Source organism: Lissotriton vulgaris, chromosome 8 (genome assembly GCF_964263255.1).
Source record: "Lissotriton vulgaris chromosome 8, aLisVul1.2, whole genome shotgun sequence".
Lineage (NCBI taxonomy): Eukaryota > Metazoa > Chordata > Amphibia > Caudata > Salamandridae > Lissotriton > Lissotriton vulgaris.
In genome coordinates this window covers 236,321,486-236,342,248 of record NC_141696.1, presented here as the reverse complement: position 1 = coordinate 236,342,248, position 20,763 = coordinate 236,321,486, and the positions used below count along the sequence as shown (strand labels likewise).

The 20,763-nt window shown below is 42.8% G+C and overlaps 1 protein-coding gene across 1 annotated transcript in view; it reads right to left on the bottom strand.

Moving 5' to 3' along the window:
* Positions 1-20,763, bottom strand: part of LTN1 (listerin E3 ubiquitin protein ligase 1) — a 406,396-nt gene that overhangs the window by 329,646 nt on the left and 55,987 nt on the right. Inside the window, exon 7 of the mRNA XM_086934025.1 lies at positions 3,802-3,975. Within this exon, the coding sequence (XP_086790151.1) occupies positions 3,802-3,975 (174 nt within the window). The remainder of the gene's footprint in view (positions 1-3,801; positions 3,976-20,763) is intronic.

The window sequence follows — 20,763 nt, the reverse complement described above, 5'->3', positions numbered from 1 at the left end:
CATGTCCTACATTTTACTTACACAGCACCATGCCCTTAGGCCTATATAGGTATCTAGGACCTACCTAAGGAGTGACGTAGGTGTAATGAAAGGGGGGAGTTTAAGGCCTGGCAAGTAGTTTGAACTTGCAGTAAACTGCACACACAGGCCCTGCAATGGCAGACCTAAGACAGTTATGAAAGGCTACTTGTGTGGATGGCACACCCAGTGCTGCAGGCCCAATAGTAGCATGAAGATTACAGGCCCTGGGTATATTGGATACCACTTTACAAGGGACATATATGTAAACTAATTATGACAATTAGGTATACACCAATGAACACCATGTTTAGGGGAGAAGCACATGCACTTTAGCACTGGTCAGCAGTGGCAAAGTGCTCAGAGTCCTCAGGCCAACAAAAAGATACAGCACAAAGTGGAGGCAAGCAGGCAAAACGTTTTGGGAAAGAACCCCCTAAGGATGACCGGTCTAACAGTATTACTATTTGAAATACCAACCATACCATTCAGATTAGGCAGTAGATTATATAATATGAAAAACAAATACAATTATGCATATATTCTATAATGTGAATAAATATGAAACATATAGAAAGAAAAGCTCAAAGCTGCAATCTCCAGACTCATTTTTGCATCTGTCAGATCCACAAGATAAATTATAAACAGCAAGCATTTGCAACTACTAAGAAAAAGGGGCAGCACATGTGTGAAGCCATCTGCAGCATGAGACCTACTCCCGATTCACAAGCTAGGATGGAGCAGCAATGATTAATTTGGGTATCGATAAGGAAAACATTACTCACCTGTAACAGTTTGGTTGATTGTAACCTAGCAGACAAACTGTGCTGCGCTTTCTTGCCATCTAGTACTAGGTAAAGAATATTACAGTTTATTTTCCTTTAATGATGTGCTTTTGGATTCGAACACGTCACAAAATGGCTCATGTTCACATCCCCAAAATTCACAATGCACCAGAACAACACCACCCTTGCAGCCTGACTCTTTTCTCACTGATCGGGCACGTGTTTGTGTATGTGTGCCCTGATTTAGTTAAGAATTTTTAATGAAACTCTAAAAACTTTCCACTATTTGTCGATGTGGGCCGAGCACATGAAAATCTTCAAAAATGAAAAGCTGCAGCGTATCTCTATTACATCGAGGACTCTATATCAGGAGTCAATAAATTGTATATCAGAGGAATCTTTGCTCTCCACATTCGTGCCCAGTGGGCAGCTAGGAATGGGTTTGTATAACTTTAACAGATCTATGTAAAGATGGTCGACATGAAGGCGCATGCATCTTTAAACTGGACTTATTAAAATAGTATTAATACACTAACAAATGTTGGCCACTCTGTATGTATGAGCATTAAAAGCAGAAATTTTCGAATGCATCTGCAATATTTTCATAAATTCTATTCCAAGAATGCCGTCAACACAAACTGAACAGCCTGCATCTCGAATTGATAGCCTCACATGGAGACAGAAAGCTCCCTCTATTGTCTCTGTAAACACCCTACCCCATAAAAAGCACCAGTGTTGAGTGTCACTTGCAGCTGAGGGCCAATGACTAGCCTGTCAAACAATACATTTGTTTTCTTCTATTATTTTACTACGCCAACACAAACTCTTCTTCACTTTGAGATGCTTGTGATCACTGGTGTGCTACACAGTCCATGAACAGACGCATGTGAAGCTGTGGTACATGAAGGGAGGCAGTGCATGAAGCCATCATTCCCAACAGTTTTACTGCCTTCCTCCCTATCAGTGAATATGATATTGATAAAGGGGAAGAAATCTTTGAAACATCAACCCTCTTTCCATTGTTGGAAATGATTTCACCTCTGTTTTCAATGTGGCTTCCAGAAAGTTATGAATGCATGGTCTGCAAGTGTGACTGATTAACAATGATGCTAAACTGCTAAACTACAAATTGGGAAGAAATTCAATAGTGTGTGGTCCTGATACATGTGTTGAGTTTTCACCTTAACTAGTCTGTCAACTACGTAAGGGTAAACATGTACCTTGCGACAACAGAAGTGCACTGTACTAACATATAAACATTTAGTGAACACTGGGTGCAAATTTAAAGCTGAACAGTAGGGCCTTGACAGGTAATGTTTCTCACTTGCCATAAACCACAGGTACTTGTAAAGAGTTGGATGAATGGTAATGTGGAAGTAGGCATCCCTGAGACTCAATGGGGTCATGTACTCTCCCTTTTACACTACACAGAGGTCAGGATAAGGAAGGAAGATAAGGACGCGTAGATATACCCACTTAATGATCCCGATTTTAGTCCATCATTTAAGATGGGAAGAGGGCACGTATAGAAGATACGGGGCAGGTGGAAACTAGTGTGGGGAACGTAATAGCCTCACTTCCTTGGTAAAGGCAGAAATTCCGAGAAAGAGTGGTAGAGCTGCTATATAAGATGCCCATAGACAATGGCAAGATGCCTGTCCTCGTCTCCCAGTTATTTCGACAGTTTCCGTTCATGCTCAGTTCATACTCCATTAGCGCATACCTACACAGTATGGTTGCTGCTTCTTGGTTCCCTCAGCCACTGTTTCCTTGCTTCTGTATTTTCTACTTCTTCCTCCTCCATTATCTGTTAAATCTGTGATCAGCCGTACTGGCATCTATTACACACTCCTGGTCCTGTCTGACCATATTCCATTTTGATTGCACGTCACGACAAAATATTTTTCTGCCGAATGAAAGGTAAGGCATATTCCATTCTTGGGCATTATAATTCTTAAACATTACCAGTGGGAACTCTGTAGAACACAGATGTTAAATTATTGCATATTGTTGTGTCTAGGCCCTCCCTCTTAATTAGACATTCTTACATGCCCTGTTCCCTGGTTCTTCAGTGATGTGCTCATTCCAAGAACTACACATATAATTGCATTGCCCCAGGGTGAAGCTTCTTCCAGTGCCGAAATATTGCTCGGTGTAGTCATTTGGAAGAGCACTTTAAAGAAGCTCCTAACCAGACAGGGAAAAACAATAATCCTAGGTGAAGTGTACAACCTGCCACATTGTGCCGCTTCTGGGACGTGATCACAAACCATTTGTGGCATCCCCAGCTTTGAAGAACAACCAACTGTAATATTCCAAACCAAAACTAAATGGCAAGAGAGAGCACAGCATGGGATCCAGGCCAACATATGCTGCCAACACAGGCCTACCAAATGAAACTTTCTAGATGGCATGGTTAATTATGAAAGACTGCCAACATTAGAATGGAGGAAGTATTCTGTACAGAACCTATGTACTGATCTGCAGATGTGAACTGTAAATAAATGTATAGGGGCACACAACCTGCACCAGTTGACAGTGACAGCAAGAATCTTGGCCTTAATGCCAGGCTTCTCCTGATATAAGCTTCTTTCCATTAATCCCACCTTTTCTTCTTCATCATCTCACTGAATTAAACCACAAAATGATCCCTTCAACAATCAGCCTAAGTCGATAGAGCACTATGGCTGTGAAAATCATGGGGCCTATCTTGACGTTTCATTTGAATTTATCTGCTATTGCTATTACTGTTACTAGGGCAATGTGGGAAATCACATGCCAGCCTAATAACTACACATTAGTACTCCAGGATTCAAAGATAGTTTAACTGTAATAAAAAACAAGTATGGTTTGTCTTTTTAACTATTTTTCCTCCAAACTTCACAGTTCTTTAATGCAGTACTGAGCTCACATCAAGTGTATGCTTTTGTACATACTTTTCTGTTGACTATTTGTACATACACTAGGAAACACCAGAGGAATATGGTAAGAACAGTACCTCAATGCAGGTGATGATGTAAAGTACAGCTTCCCAAAGAGCAGGGCACACCACGGCATCACTCTCGTCTAGATTGAGAAGAACTGCTGAACACACTCTGGCAGCCTCAGCTTTCATTGATGCAGGCAATTGTTGGCATACTGTGGAGATTAATTTGAAAAATGCTGCACGGACCTAAAGCGGAACAAAATGGAAGTGAAATGTGTGCCGATTACAAATTATGTAGTATATTTTTACATGAACCATTGATTAAGAAATGCTTCTGGATGTGGGATGGTACTATGTACACATGCATAACTTGGAATAAGTAGGTTTATATGAACACTTTCTGAAACGTTTTTAAACATCTTCCTGTACCAGGTGCTCTTCTTTCACTTTCCATATACTATAACAAACTATTTGACATCAACATCTTTCTTATGGTTCAACAGTTATACACAGGACACGGGGATAATAAAGTGCAGTGTGTTTACTCTCCAAGAGATTCACACACATAGCTGCTGATTTCAGAACGCACAGTAAATTAACTTGACTTCTCTTCTTTTTGTACACACTCCCTTTTCTTGTTTATCACTATAACATCACTTCAGCTCTCAATGTCGCCTTCCATCTCAGCTCTGTCAATCCCCCTCCATCACTGTTCAAATTCAGGACCTTCACATTCCTCAGGTACATTTTATACACTCAATCTACTTTACAAATTCTGTAAATGAATCTTTTCAAAGGAATTTAGAAACATAAATGTAAAAGTAAAAGAACACATCATATTTCTGAACACCCTTAAGAGATTGTTCAATATCCACTATCTATGCAGAGCTTTATACAACTAATAATACATTTAAGCTTGAGAGAAAATCCTGTGAGAAGTTGGCCTGGTATATGATGTTCACTATTCTAGTGAGCACCTTGCACCAGTCCAAACAACCCTTATGGTGATGGTTGTAAAATCAACCTTATAGACCAGCTATCCTAGGGGTAGCATGGACAGAGCAGTCTTAGGCTAAACTCAAGAGGGCATGTGCAGCCAGCTGTTTTACCATATGCAATCCCTTTATTACCAAATGAAAGGACACCACACAGGATATAGATTCAAAATATATATGTATTTATTTCTAGAGAAATCCCCTGAACTCTTTATGAGCACAGAAGCACAAGCGCATAACAAGTAACTTAATATAACATACAAAAGTTGCACAATTATGGATAGGGGCGGGTGGCCCGCTAAACCATATACTAAAACAAGCATTTACAATGCAATAGGTCTCGCATTATTAAAGTTTGAGCTATTGGCATTGTAAATGACAATGCCTTTTAGTAATTTGTTTTTAAAACCTGCAATTGGTGCATCAACACGCACTTTGAACGTATAGTCCTTGCTTACGATGAGCAAGGCTGGCAGTAAAAGAGACTGCCAGACTTGCTTCTCTTAAGCATGGACTATAAGTACAAAGTGCTTGTTTATGCACCGATGCAAAGGAATAAAAGGCCTTGTCATTTACAAGGCAAATAGCTCAAACTTTAATAATGCTAGACCTATTGCATTGGAAATGCTTGGTATATTTTGTGAATGAGCTGCAACTTGCTGTATATGGCTCAAGAAGAGAAATTACCCAAGAATATGTGCAGGGATGTTTTGGCCATAAAAAGAGCAGATGGCCTTTAACAGAGGCAGTGTCAGAAAGGTCTGAAAGGAACGAACAATATTTGCATAGGAGCCCATGTTGATCAAACGTGTTTTTATTTTACTCCTACCTCTTTTATCATTATATTTTTTTCTTTTTTGCTGCAATTGTTGATTTGCTTGTTTTTCTACAACATATTGACTGCTCAATGTTTACTATTGTGTTATATTGTTCCTCGTCTATAAACAGTTTACTTCAGGGCCTAATGAGAAGAAAAAAACGTAATTGCAAAACACATGCGCGCTCTACAGCTAGGCGTGTCATTGTTCTCATGTATTTTGTTTACTCACAACTATCACTTTTACCTTATGTAAGTTAACGTCTGCTTTTGTAATATGTTCTCGTGTTATGTTCTCCTCATGTATCAGTTCTGTTCCTAGTGTGAAGCGCTCTGACGCCTCGGGGTAAAGTCCGTAGTACATAAAAATGCATAAATAAATAATTAAAGTAATTGGTAAACATGCGCATTCTTCCAGCTTGTATCTCACTCCTACCATTGTACTTCTAGCCCGTAATTGCAAAACACACGCGCGTGCTACAGCAAGGTGTGTCATTGCTCTCACGTATTTTGTTTACTCACAACTATCACTTTTACCTTATGTAAGTTAGCGTCTGCTTTTGTAATATGTTCACGTGTTATGTTCTCCTCATGTATGAGTTCTGTTCCTAGTGTGAAGCGCTCTGACGCCTCGGGGTAAAGTCCTTAGTGCATAAAAATGCATAAAGAAAGAAATAAAGTAATTGGTAAACATGCACATTCACCCAGCTTGTATCTCACTCCTACCATTGTACTTCTCTGTATTGATAAAGACACACATGTGCGCGCTACAGCAAGGCGTGTCATTTCTATTACTGTTCCTTAAAGCACGCCGTTCAACAAAAAATGTTTTCTTAAAAGCCCGTAATTGCGAGACACACGCGCGCGCTACAGCAAGGCGTGTCATTGCTATCATGTATTTTGTTTACTCACAACTATCACTTTTATCTTATGTAAGTTAACGTCTGCTTTTGTAATATGTTCACGTGTTCTGTTCTCCTCATGTATCAGTTCTGTTCCTAGTGTGAAGCGCTCCGACGCCTCGGTAAAGTCCGTAGTACATAAAAATGCATAAATAAATAAATAAAGTAATTGGTAAACATACACATTCTTCCAGCTTGTATCTCACTCCTACCATTGTACTTCTCTGCATCGATAAAGACACACGCGTGCGCGCTACAGCAAGGCGTGTCATTTCGAAGCCCGTAATTGCTAAACACACGCGCGCTACAGCAAGGCGTGTAATTTCTTTTACCATGCCCGTAGCTCTGTTGCTCCTCCTATGGCCTATTGGTGTCGGTTACGAGCTTCATGCGCGTAATAGACACCAATAGGCCATGGGAGGAGCAATGCTCGCGGAAAAAGCCAATAGATTTAAGTCTTTCATTATGGAAGCCACGCCAAGGCCAATGAAGTAACAGTAAACAAAAAAGGACACGCACAAGCATTTTACAGTGAAAAGTGGCTCTGAAAACCACTTTTTTTTTTACAAAATGCCTCGCGCTGCGCGAAGCACTGCTACGCAGTGCAACGCTAGGCACAAGACCAAAAAATGGTATAAGTACCACGTCACGAACAATGGTAAGGCCTAGGGCCTTGGGAATCACTGTGGCTACACTGGACTAACAATGGTTAGGGAGCAGGAGGCCCACGGGATGCGTGTGCAGTGTCTAAAGGCACACGCGTTCACACATAGAAGTCAATGTGCGTAAAAATGGAAAGTTAAAGGTTTGGGAGTCTTCCGACTGGACTAGAACTTAACCACTTGAAACTAGGACACTAGGAGTGTAAACCTTTACAGGAGCACCGTAGTACTCGTGTTACCTAACCCACAGGAAGCGGGTGCTTATGTCCCAAAGTGTGTCGGGTTTCGTAGTGGACATCTATGGAGCCTTGGAGAAAAGATGCTGCAGGCGGCCAGAAGAGAAGAGTCCGGTTGGATCCAAGGGTGGATCGAAGATGAAGAGGACCTGAAAGCAGAGGGGACAGAGTCTGGGTCACTAGCCAGTGACCAGGATGGAACCAGGTGATGTCACGTTGCAATCAGGTGCTGATGGGAAGCTTGTCTTTGCAGCCACGTGGACCAGGAGTCATCGACGACTACCAGGAGTCAGGCATGGACTGTCCCATGAAGGCTCTCGCTGTCAGCGGTGTCGGCTTCAAGATTGGAGGCAACAAGCCTTGGCAAAGGCAACCCACGCAGGATACGATGTAGGCTTCTTACTCAGACCAGTAAGGTCTGAGGGGCTGCTTCTTTTGAGGGAAGCAAGGGCAAGTCTGGAGCAACCAGACCAGCGGTTCAGTTTCACAGATTCTTCGCCAAGATGGCCACTAGCCAACGGACAAGTGATCGGGCAGACGCGTCGAGCAGGAAAATGCAAAAGGGCCCCACGCAGAACTCGTGGAGTGTGCAGGGCTGATCTTTGGTGCAGATGCTGCTCGGGGCTGGGGCTTCTCAATCCCCAATGCACAGCTTCGAGGAGGCCTCGGGCTGCACAGTTAGCAGGTCGCAGACTTTTCAAGATGGCGGGTCCCACGTCTCTCGTCGCCTCCACGGGTCTCAGCTTTGCAGGGACGGTGCATCGGGCTGTTGGATGTCTGAGAATCCGGTTCTTGTCAGGCTCTGGGCTCGGGCTCCGGCGGGAGGCGGCGGCAAAGCAAGTCGTCGATCGCTGGATGGTGCCTGCCTGTGCAAGGTGGTCACTCCTTGACCACAAGGGAGATTCTTCAGTCGTCTTCTTCCAAAGTAGAGTGATGAAGGTACAGAGTTTCGTTTCGGTGTTTCAGTCAGGATAATCTAAAGTCCCTAGACTCAGCTCCTACCTATATACCGATCTTAGGGGCTGGATTAACTGCTAGGTCCCTCTTATGGGTGGGACCAGGCAAGGGGGTGGTTACACCCCTTTCCCTTTGTCCAGTTTCGCGCCAGATCTGGGGCTGGAGTGCCCCAGCACCGGTTTGAACTGGCCTATGCATGGGACACCTTGTGTGCCCCAGGCAGTGTCTCAATCCTTTCAGCCCTCTCTGTCCCAATACACAAAGTCCTGTCTGGGGTGGTGCTAGCACCTACCAAGGCAGGAAACCTATTGTCCAAGCCTCCCTCGCTGGAAGGACTCCCAGCAGCAGGAGGTCAGACTTGTGTCTGTGGCAGCAGCATTCATTTTGTGATGCTGAGGCTCTGGTTAACTTTAACCGGGAATAGTAGGAACAACATGTCTTCTCCCTCTAGAAGGGTGGAATGCTACACCCATCGCCAGAACTGGCGATGGGGTAGTATTCCAAATCATATGACAACTTACTCGACATGTTTTGATAAAGCCAAACCGGAGATAGCATTTAACCGCGAGGTTCATAATGCACTTAAGAGTATATGGTATGGCAATATCCTAGAACAGCTATAAGGGCATGGTTCTGAAAGCTGAAGACAGGCTCAGCTCATGCTAGAGCACCATCTCACATAAAACCAAGCACTCTGCCTCCAGGAGTGTTAAGGCCTGCCACAGGAGTGACTTATAGGTATATATGTGTCTAGATATAAGGTTAGATATAGGAATACTATATCTAAACAAGGGGTGATTACACCACCTTGCCCCAGCTGAGTGATCAGCCAGTTGTGTCAATTTGGATGGCCAGCCAGGGGTGGCAAAAGATATGCTGCAGCCCCTGGTAGGCCTTGGATGCACCTATGCCCTGGGTACCCATAGTACAGTCTACAGGGGCTCATAAGGTGACCCAGTATCCAATTGGAGATGTACCTAGGGTACATGGAGTCCATTTTAAAGAGGGAGCAGATAGCCTGGGGCCCTGATTAGCAGGATCCCAGGCCAACTAAGTCGAAAACCAGCTAAACACTAGGCAAAGAATCTGGGGTAACCATAGTCAGGTATCCACCTTCCTACAAATCCATCTTTTGTTCTTCCAAGCAGGATGTCTAAGTAATCAGCATATTAAGGCAGAAGGCTTCAAATGCCTCTGCAGCCTTTGATATGCGAACCAAGGCATCCCCAGAGAGGGGAAATGCCATCTCCTGTACCAGGGCTATTTGGCCACAGGACAGGGGGGAAAATTAGCTAGTCAGGAGGCGTGTTTCCCATCAGGCTAGTTCCTCCCCTAAGTTGGACTACCTGATGTGAAGTCAAAATTTAGAATTCCACCATCTAGGTTTTTGGTGGAATTAGGATCATTGGGTCAGGGTTATGCCCACTTCTCACAGGTCACATATGAAGTGTATTTACCCAAAAGGTAAGTAGTCCATTGCCTACTACATGTCACCCCCTTTAATGTGTCAAAATTGAGTATTTAGGAGGAATCCTTAAAGCCACCAACTCAGATGTGACGGATCCAGAGGAAAAAGACAAAGAAGAGCCACAAGACAACGAGAACTGAAGACTGCTATGGACTTTTGGCATCAAACTCTGCCTGCCTGCCTGCCTGCCTGCCTGCCTGCCCCAGTCTTGACAATCCTGACTGACTCATCATGCAGCTGAGTAACTACCGAGATCCCCATTAGACTGCCAGCCCTTCGCAAATTATCAGCAATCTCCCTTGGGGTAGAGGAGCTACTCCCTTTACGCCTGCAGGCACATAAGAAGCAGTGTCCCATTCACTGTGTTGCCACTCCCCACCGGAAGAGGTACCTGTGCTCCTGAAAGTCAGATCCGTCCCCCCACCGAGTGAGAGGACACCAGAACTAACTGGAGCTGCAAAGGCCCAATACCAGAGGTAACGGATCTCTTGCAGCAAGCAAGGCATGTTTAAGTCCAGTCAGGGCTCTAACAGCACCACGACCAAGCTAGGGACGTCAGCACAGCGGAGACACACTTCCAGAGTGGCCCAGCTATCCTGATTTTTGCACCCTCAACCGGCGAGTCAGACAACTGCAAGGCCCTAGGACGCACAGAGGCCAGCTGACCATTCCTCTCTGCACCCGACGCCCCCAACTAGATACGGACAAACCGGCTGTGCCTCATTGTTCCCAGGATCCTAGTGACCCGAGCCCCCCGTTGGGAGCTCTCTGAGACTTGTCCCCAAGTCCCCCTCTGCTGCTTGTATCTAGGTGAGCCCTTACTTTCCACCGGCATAGTGCACAATGCTACCAACCTGACCAACACCTCTGCACCCGGATGCCCCTAGGCAGGTAACGAGTAACTGCTGGTGCTACTTTGGACCTTGGCCCCCTACGATCCTAAGTCCAGAAGGAGACCCCTAGAAACAGACTGTAAGAAACTGCATGCAACATATCTCTTTTCTCCCGTAGAGAAGCATTGCTGTGTAAATACGTATTCAAGCGTACTGCTTACTTACCTGTGAAATTCAATATTTTAAAAAGTAAATACCTGATAAAGTTCTTGGTATCAGCATTTATATGACATTATGGCTTATTTTTCTAAATTTGTCTCCGATATATTCTTGAGTGTGTGTATGATTGATTGCTTCTGTTAGTATAACAAATGGTTAGCACTACCCTCTGATAAACCTACACTGCTCGCCCACACTACCACAAAAGAGAGCATTTAGTGTTATTATTTTTGCCTTTGTAAACCAGTAAGGGTTGCCTGGACTCTTTGCACAGTGTACCGCGTTTTGGTCCAATATATAAAGAAACAGCTTCCTACAACATGTTATACAAAAGCTATAACAACACTTGGAGCAGATACAACCAAAATAATTGTTTCTAGCTTAGCTAAACACTAGCATGAATTGAATGTATGTGTATTTGTATAGTGTGTTAACCCCTTCCACGCTCATGACGAGCTGGGCTCGTCATGGTGTAGCCTCCTCGCACGCTGATGACGAGCCCAGCTCGTCATAAAACAATGCAAATTGCAATTTCCAGCACAGGAGGGAAATTGCCTTAGAAGCCATGGAGTTAAATGGAGTATGCAATAAATAAACTTGGATTAATAATTAAGGGGATGTAATTTAATTGTGATTACCTCACCGATTCACCACTTGGACCTACAAGAATCTAAAGTTTTAAGGAATACAGAATTTGCAGTTGTGACATCTGTTATTTGAAGGACTCTTTACAGCATATTCTTAAGTGCTCAAGAATTTCCCAAGCATTTGGACCAACACTTGAAACAACCACTATGGCCATCATTACGAATTTAGAGATACGCCCGTTTCGAGTAGAAATACAATTTTCTGGCAGAATCAGCATAAGTGATAGGGTAAAACACATCATTTTGCGCTACCTCCACTCACCATCTCTTCCACCTAAACCAAAGACCCTCCTCTACAGCCCCCTTCACACCCCACCAGGGCACAGTTCACCTATAAAAAGCAGTTGAAATGTATGCAAGAAAAAGTCAATGGAATGAAAGGTAAAAATGCGGGCATTGAAGCGCAAACACTAATTTCTATGGTTATTCTTCACTCTGAGGAATTAAATTCAGAATATTAAAAGAATTTCACCCAGGAACATACCAAACCAAGTGGTACTGTTATTTCTGGGGTTGTAACTGAATCAGTACACAGACATCAATCATAATATTAATTATTTCTGTACCACTAGGGCGTCAGATAGTGTCTTAGGGAATGCCTCAAAATGATCTGGTGGAGGTTCAATATCCAATTATCAGATGAGAAAACCACACTTGTTGCTGATGCAGATGTAAACAAACATGAACTACACTACACTCACAGTTACTTGGCTTGGCCATATTATTGGGCATCCTAACTGTTTATAAGTAACGAATGGTGGTTCAAATGACGAGATGACTCAGAATACAAGCAGGAACTTCAGGGCTCCCTAGAAATCAACCTTCGATCCATGTTTAACGGTGGCCAAATATACATAACCGTTCACCCGATAACTAAAATAGTAATCGCATGCTGGCAAAAGGCTCTTCGAGGGATGGGGTGGTACTAAAAACATACACAAAAATCTACTCCAAGGATGGGATACTGGCTAACACATAAGGTGGATCTGCTCAGTTTTAAGTGTTGAGACTACATTGGAATAATAAAGCTTGGGCATGTATCGGAGGAGAACCATATCAGATCATTTCAAATTCTGAATGAAGAATTTCAATTCCACAGATCACAATTCTACAAATTCCTCTAGGTCACGTAACACCCTGGAAGCCTAATCCCCTTCCCGACTTTTGCCCTTGGAAGACCAAACTGACAACAGAAGGCTTAGAAACAAAATAGCATCTCAATTATATATTGCACACTAGTTATTCACATACCTTGTAAGATCAAAACACTTAAAAGATTGGGCCATTAGAAGTCCTGAAGTGGAGAGAAGCATTAATCGCCCAGCAGATATTAGAAAGATCAATAGGAGTAAATCACCCAAAGGTTTAAGTACCTCACCTGAAAATGTTCTCCCTGTTATCTAGGAACTTGTAGTCAATCAAAAGGTATAAGATCTCCAGAATTCTGAAACAAGGACTGAGATGGTCAGTTCTCTCCATCTCAAAATGGCACTATTGGATGTGCCGAAAAACGAGAAGACTGAAGGAGTTAACCCTCACTGATAGGGTTAGGACTCCTACTGGTGAAACAAGACGCAGCTAATACTGGAGGTCTAGGAGAGACCAATTCAGGAAGGGTTGACAGGAATGGAAAGAGACTCCCCTACAGAATTCATTATCTAGAGGGGCAGGACGATGTCCCCAAAAACATGACAGGATATGGGTTAGGCGGCTAGATTCTTTTTAAATAACAGTGACATATGGTAATTTGAAAAATTGGGAAAAATAACCTTCCATGAGAACATAGTTATACGTAATGTCTGTATGTACCTATAACTCATACTGCTCTCATATACTGGTAAAATTGATGATGTCTGTTGTTAGACCTAATATTTCTTGGCGTGATTACCCCAGACTTTTTGCCTCTACCTCCTCTATTTTTGATGCTGTGATGGATTTTGTTTTGAACAAACAACACGAGAATATGAAATGAAATATTCACCAAGCAAAAGTATGACATAAAAGAACTTAATGACCCTGCTAAATAACGATTAAACAACCAAACTAAAACAACGGAGTCTGTCTTTTGTGACAAACCAAATGGTGTGCTTAAACACAGGGACGCACTTACGATGTTTGTGCGCTAACTAGCATGGATTTGGTTTTGCCAACTTGGATATTTTGGGCACTCTTCCACTGCTGATCAGTGTCAAAGTGAAAGTACTCCCTGTGTAAAGTGTAATGGTAATTGGTTGTCCATGATTGGTATGTTTGCCTTACTAGTAAGGTCCCTAGTAAAGTGCACTATGTGTGCCAGGGCAGGTAATGCAAATGCTACTAGTGGGCCTGCAGCACTACTTGTGCCACCCACACAAGTATCCTTAAAGAGAGAACTCAGGCCTGCCACTGCAGTGCCTGCCCGCAGTTTGTTAAACTGCCATGTTGTCCTGAGAAGTGCACCAACTTGCCAAGCCTTACCCTTCCCTTTCTATGCACATCAGACACCCCTATGGTAGGCCCAAGGTACACTCTGGGCAGGGTGCAGTGCATGTGAAAGGTAGGACATGTACTAAGGTGTGTACCATGTCCTGACAGTGACATAATCTCCATTTCAATATTCACTGTTGAAAGGCCATCTTGCCTATAGGATGCGATGGGGAGGCTGTGTAATATGTTTTCCAGCCTATCTCCCTAAAGGCTTAAGATGGAGAGGTGAAGTTTAGTGTGCCTGAACTCACAATGTAATAACACATCTTTTTATGAGGGTGGTTTTTGCACTGTGTGTTTAGAAACCACTCTTTTAGAAGTGGCTGTGTTTTTGTGCTCTAAGATTTGTGTGTGTTTATACCTGGTTGTGGACTGACAGTCTGGATTTGAAAGTAATAGGGTCTGGGGAATGTCTTGACCCAGGGGAGGAGGTGAGACAGCAACAGCCTGCCCTGCATCTGGACTGTAGGGGGAAGGAGTAGCTCCTAGAGGTGAAGAGGCCTGGGTTGCTGCCATAAAACAATGGTGCCATCTCCTGCTGAGTGATTGAGAGGCCAGACCCCCACTAATCAAAGGAAGAAGGTGTAACTGGCAGGGAGGCACATAGGACTGGTTTGAACAGGGATCGGTGCCCCCCTGAAAATAAAGACTTCAAAGACATTTAGGGGTATAAGCTGAAGCCCCTGAACTTTGGAGAAATGGAACGATCAAGACTGAAAAGGATTTAACCTACTTTATGGTCAAGATGAACCTCTGCCAAGGAAGAAACAGCTGAAGAGACTGAAGGAAAGGACTGACCTTTGCTGTGTGTTCTGGGGATGGCCTGCAGTTTGCTGCTTTAACCAAGGAGAGGCTAAAGTGACTTTGCTGTGTACCCCTGCTTGAAGGGACTTTGCTGTGTGCCGTGTCCAGAAGTGACTTATCCCCAAGTGCCCGAGGTGAGCTGGCTCCCTGTTGAGGAAACTCAGAACACAAAAGTTTCCAGGAGAGTCTCAGCGACGCTGTGTGCATGTGCTTTTTGCAGCCTGAGACCCTCGTAAGAATTGCCCTGTGATCGTGGGCACCTTCGTGAGGATTGCCCTGTTATCGTGCAAACCCGGAGTCCAAGTGAGTCTCAGCGACACTGTGTGTGTGCTTCGTGCAGCCTGAGACCTTCGTGAGGAGTGCCCTGTGATTGTGCACAACCGAATCTCAAGTGAGTCTCAGCGATGCTCTGTGCGTGTGCTCTGTTGCAGCCTGAGATCTTCGTAGTACCAGCGGCCCGGACCGGCAGCCCCAGCAGAGCTGAGCCGCCGGCCCGATCCCGCTGCGGCCAGAGCAGGATCGCGAACGAACCCCGTCGAGGGTGGGCCCGAGTTCCACTGCCCGTAATCCACAAAGATTGCATTGGAGGCCCAAGTCGCGAGAAGAGGAGAGGAGAGTGAGGTCGCAACCCCCAGGCAACGTGTGTCTCTGCCTGGGGTGGGGGGTGGGATCGGAGACAAACGCTCTCTGCCTCTCCCATTCCTGCAGGGCAAGCCTCTGCTTCAGCTCGTATCGCGGCCCGTACTTGCCAAGGAGTGGCAGTACCTGGGCCGGAGTGTAGAGATGCACTTTGGTTTACACTATACCCGTGAGGGGGCATCTGTTGACTGAAGCTGACCGTGAGTCAGTACGAGTGGCGGAGAGACTGCCTAAGGCACTGTGATCGGTGCTGGAGTGTATTACGCATTGCATTACTTCTGCATTACAAACTACCTGATTGTCGTTTTACGCATTGCGCTATTTCTGCATTAGGAATGACCTAATTGTTGCATTACGCATTGCATTATTTCTGCATTACAAACTGCCTGATTGTTGCATTACGCATTGCACTATTTTTGCATAACGAACTACCTGATTGTTGCATTACGCATTGCGTTATGTTGCATAACAAACTAACTGATAGTTGTGTTACGCATTGCATTATTTGGGCATTACGAACTGCTTGATTTTTGCATAACGAACTGCCTTATTTTTACATTGCAAAGTGCCTGATTCTAGCTTAACGAATTGCAATACTTTTACATTGCAAAGTGCCTGATTCTAGCATTACGAACTTCATAGCATTGCATTAGGACTGCATTGGATCATTTAGAATTGCTCATTAATATCACCAGAACTTACAAGGGCTGGCTGGCATAACAACCGGCCAGGAGGAATATTACAAATACGCACATGTTGGATTTATATTGTGTGGTACCATTGTATTTCTTTTTATATAAATGTATACTCGTTTTTTTTTAACTCGTGTGGAGTTAATTTGTAGTGTCATCATTGGGTTACTGAGAGCGTGGTTGCAAATACTTTAGACACTTGCCTTAAAGATAAGCCTGGCTGCTCGTGCCAAGCTACCAAGGGGTTGAGCGGGGGCTATCTGAGAAGGTGTCCTTCTTTCCATAACGTGGAAGAAAAGGTCCCTATTTGGCCTAAGGTACCTACCTCAGCCAACTAGCGACCCTCAGGTCTAACATCTGTATATTTAAAAAGACAATAAAAAGCACTATTAAAAAAACTTGCACAGCATAATTTTCACTCAGCGTAGGGAAAACCTGGGATACTTTCCTATTTGTTAGAGTAGCATTATCCAATTTTATCACTGGAACCTACTTTCTGATAGGGGTTGTTCTGGCAATCTCTCTTACATATAAAAATGTGTAGCTTCCTAGTGGACTGTCTGGGCCGAGATAGACTTGTTATGAGGTATACCATATACTTTTTTCCCCTCCTCATCCGATAGATTTTTTTTTTTCAGTAGAGAGCCCACTTTAGCGAATACAGGGTATTTGCTTTCAAACATAATGAACTGCAATAGACTTTAAATGCTGGTTTACTTTATGAATTGTTGCTTTCATGTATTTGAATCAAAACGGACGAGAAAGGCTTCAATTCGAACTGATCCTCTCTGAATATGGACCAAGTCTGAATGTGTGGAGGACACTGAATGTTGATCATAATGCAAAGCTGGTCAAGCAGAAGGCAAAAGTAACAATTAGGAACATCATTAACAAAGTTGTTTTTCCTCTCTCTGAAACCCCAGTCCTATATAGATGATGCAGATACTGATGCTCATTACATGCCTTAAATTAGGCCCCAACCTGGATCATTTTTCGTCGTGTTTTCTACACCAGATGATTCCTATGGTGGCTTTGTTGATATGTTTAGACATGAACTATTCAGTGTTGGCACAGGTACTTTTTCTCAATTCTCAGGTTACTTCTTATAAGCCTTTGATGGAGCATGCAGAGATAGCATCATTTTTATTGCAGGCTCCTGCAAACCTTCTGGAGGCTAATGTTACAATAAACATAGATAATATGTTCACGTCTAACTATTTTGACCTTTTCCTAGTGAGAAAGGATGGCTTTCGATGTCCTCCCTGTCCATGCCCAGGTAGGTTCCTTTGAGTCCTTCTGTTACATTTGACACAATCAACAACGTCATATGGCAGAAAGTGGCAGTCTATGCTCAACAGGTAGACATTGTTTCAAACAACCCATTTCAAGCGAGGACTATTAACCCTTAAAAAATATAAATGTCACACTTGTGTTTGTTGTGTCCCTTAGTTTTCCTAGCACAGCTGCCCTAACTGTAGGGCTTCCACTTTCATATGTGTGTCGATGACATAATCTTCAACAAGGCATTTATATAAAGTTGTGTAGCTGAACAGGTGTTTAAGGGCTGCCTTCAATGCAGTTCAAAAAGACTACATCAGAAAAAGTGTCCTCTCAGCATCTTCCTAAAAGGAAGAAGTTGTCGGTCTTGAGACAACAATTCCCTTCCATCTGGACAGAGACCTGGTGGTGACAAAACCTTGGTTGAAGCAATTCATGGTGGAGACCCAGGAGTGGAGAGGCTCAAATAAAACTAGTATGGTGGTGACTGGGGATAATGCGAACCTGTGTGGGCAGACCTTCTGAACTAAGGTGTTTGGGGACAGTCTGAAAGTGATTAAGGTCATGAAAATAATTTTCTTCAAAAAGGCTTCTAACCCCCAATTGGTCCCTCAAAATTCTGAATTGTGCTCGGCCTACTTTTTGAGTTGAAGCAACGGCATGATACCATTACTACACATCACTTAATTGAATTCGAAATTTTAAAAAATTATGTTCACCTAATTTTTCAATTTTTATAATTATAATAATGTATCAGATCAAGAAATTCATTATTTCGGCCTAACAAGGCCATAAAAGCACACTTAAAAAGAAGTACAACACAATTCATGCGGTTCTAATTCTCAATTAGTGAAATCCATGTGCATTAAAATGTTGTTAGAAAATTCCTAAGAAAGTTTAAAAGTAGAATAAATATTTTAAAAGTACACATTTGTGACACTTAAGATATAATAAAATCAGATTTGTAAAACAATCAATCACAATGGTGGAGTAGGGTGATTTAATTAGGCGGGCCCTAACTTTAAAATAGCTCGGCGTGCGCACCACATTGAACACAAATAGCGAGATACTGAGTACGCAATGGGTATATCCTGAAAGCCTGTGCGCAATGAGTTTTTCCAAGGTTTCTGCACAACTGCAGTAACCATCGGTGTCTCGCTTTCTTGTACGCCGGGCAAAATAATAATACATGTTGGTCCGTTTCCAGTGTATTATTACATATCGGGCAGCCATGGATTGAAGTGCCACCCAATTATTTGTAAAAACACGTAGGGGAAGTGTAACGTGTATATGATTAAAGTTAGCGGAGTAAATACTTCTGTTAAAATTATTTACATACAGGGCCAACAGATGGCAGTGTTGTGTTAAAATCTTGGTCGCACAACGCATTATTTGGTCTCTCGGAATTCGATAGACTGCCAAAGTGGAATGCTGACAAATTTAGTAAGGTATTTAAAAAAAATAGTAATAGAACGTTACCATTTTTTAAAAATGCATTACATTTCTATTTGAGATCGAAAATTGATTCTTTTTTTATTTTTTTGCCTTATTAATGAATTTTTATAATTATAATAAGGTAATTTAAAGTTAGCAGAAAAAATTATTCCTTAAAAATATTTAACACTAAGGGCCAATGAAGGGCAGTGCTTAAATAATATCCGCACAACAAAAAGCTTGCTCTATTAGAAATCAACAACAGCTTGCCAAAGTTGAATGTTGACAACATTTAGGACACACTTCGTGAAATGCATTATTTTTTTAGAGAAAATATTAACTTTCCATTTGAAACAATACCATCCAAAAACATATATAGTTCCTTCGTGCAGCAGCCCCTTTGATGTATGGCTGCCCTTCAAACTATAAACGCAATTAGAACATTGGAATGTTGAGGGCTCCATTGAAGGCAATTAAGTGGCTCAGGGCTTATAATGGCTGATATAAGCCTTTTGCTCCAACATTCCAATGTTTGTCCCTTTTTAATTTAGAATATTCTACCCTCAAATGATGGAATGTTCTAATAGCCTTATAGTTCTTATGCCTCATACTATACTTGATGTTAAAGGCCCTCTCCTTCGTTATCGGCCCTCGCGGTAATGCTATGTATAAATGATCCAGTCGGTAGAGCTATGCAGGTGACTGTCATGATGAGATTTCAGAGAACGAGTGCTAGCTGAAGACCCTTTAGCTGTTCGAGGAATTATGTCCCTGGTTAGGCTCTGCATTCCTCAATGACAAACAAACGAGATCCTTGGTCTGTAAGTGTTTTTAAAACATAAAGAATTCTTATGAAACTTTCCAGGGCAGTTCTGCGTTCAGAAAATAGATTACATCAAGCACAGCAATGGAATTTCAGGCAAGCTGAGGAAGGACACACTTCAAGATCAGCCAAACGCCTTCTGACCTGTCTGTCAATGAGACACTAGCATGAGGTGCGGACATCATGAATCAGATCTCATTCATATAACTTTTGTTCTATTAAACCTTTTAAGAAACATAATGAACTGTATTTGGAAAAGTACAACACAACCTCTCTTGGAAGGCATGAAAGTTATCAATTTAAAAGTCTGGGTGGAATGGAAGTCTATAGAATCCTTGTTTACTAACAACTACAATATTCACAAATTCATCTGCCGTAACAAAATATGGAATTTAACATTTGATATTCCGATTCCGATCCCTTACACAACCCTATATCAAACAAATAACCAACACAGATCTGTTCACAAAAGGAGATATGGATTTGTCTCGCCAACATTTTGAACAGGGTGATGACTATGCTTATCTCAAGTAATGTCAGGTAAAAAACAAGCATTTGCAATGCAATGGTCTCGGCATTATTAAAGGTAGAGTTATTGGCATTGCTCATGACTTTTTTTAAAATCATAAATAAATGGCATTGTCATTTACAATGCCAATAGCTTAATAGTTAAATAAATGGCATTGTCATTTACAATTCCAATAGCTTAATCGCTCGCAAATGCATGACCTATTGCATTTACACCCACACAGAGCAACACACACAAAGCCACCCGCACACACACATACAGAGCCACCCACACAGAGCCACCCACACAGTCATTCACATAGAGCCACCTACACAGAGCCACCCTCACACAGACAGAGCCACCCACACATAGAGCCACCTACAAAAAAAGCTATCCACACAGAGCCACACACACAGAGCCACACACACACAGAGCCACACACACACACACAGAGCCACACACACAGCCACACACACACACAGCCACACACACACACACAGAGCCACACACACACAGAGCACCACACGCACACACAGAGCCACACACACAGAGCACCACACACACACAGAGCCACACACACACACAGCCGCTTATGATCCAAGCTTCTGCTAACTAAATGCATAATGCCATAGCTGATAGATATATGTAATGACC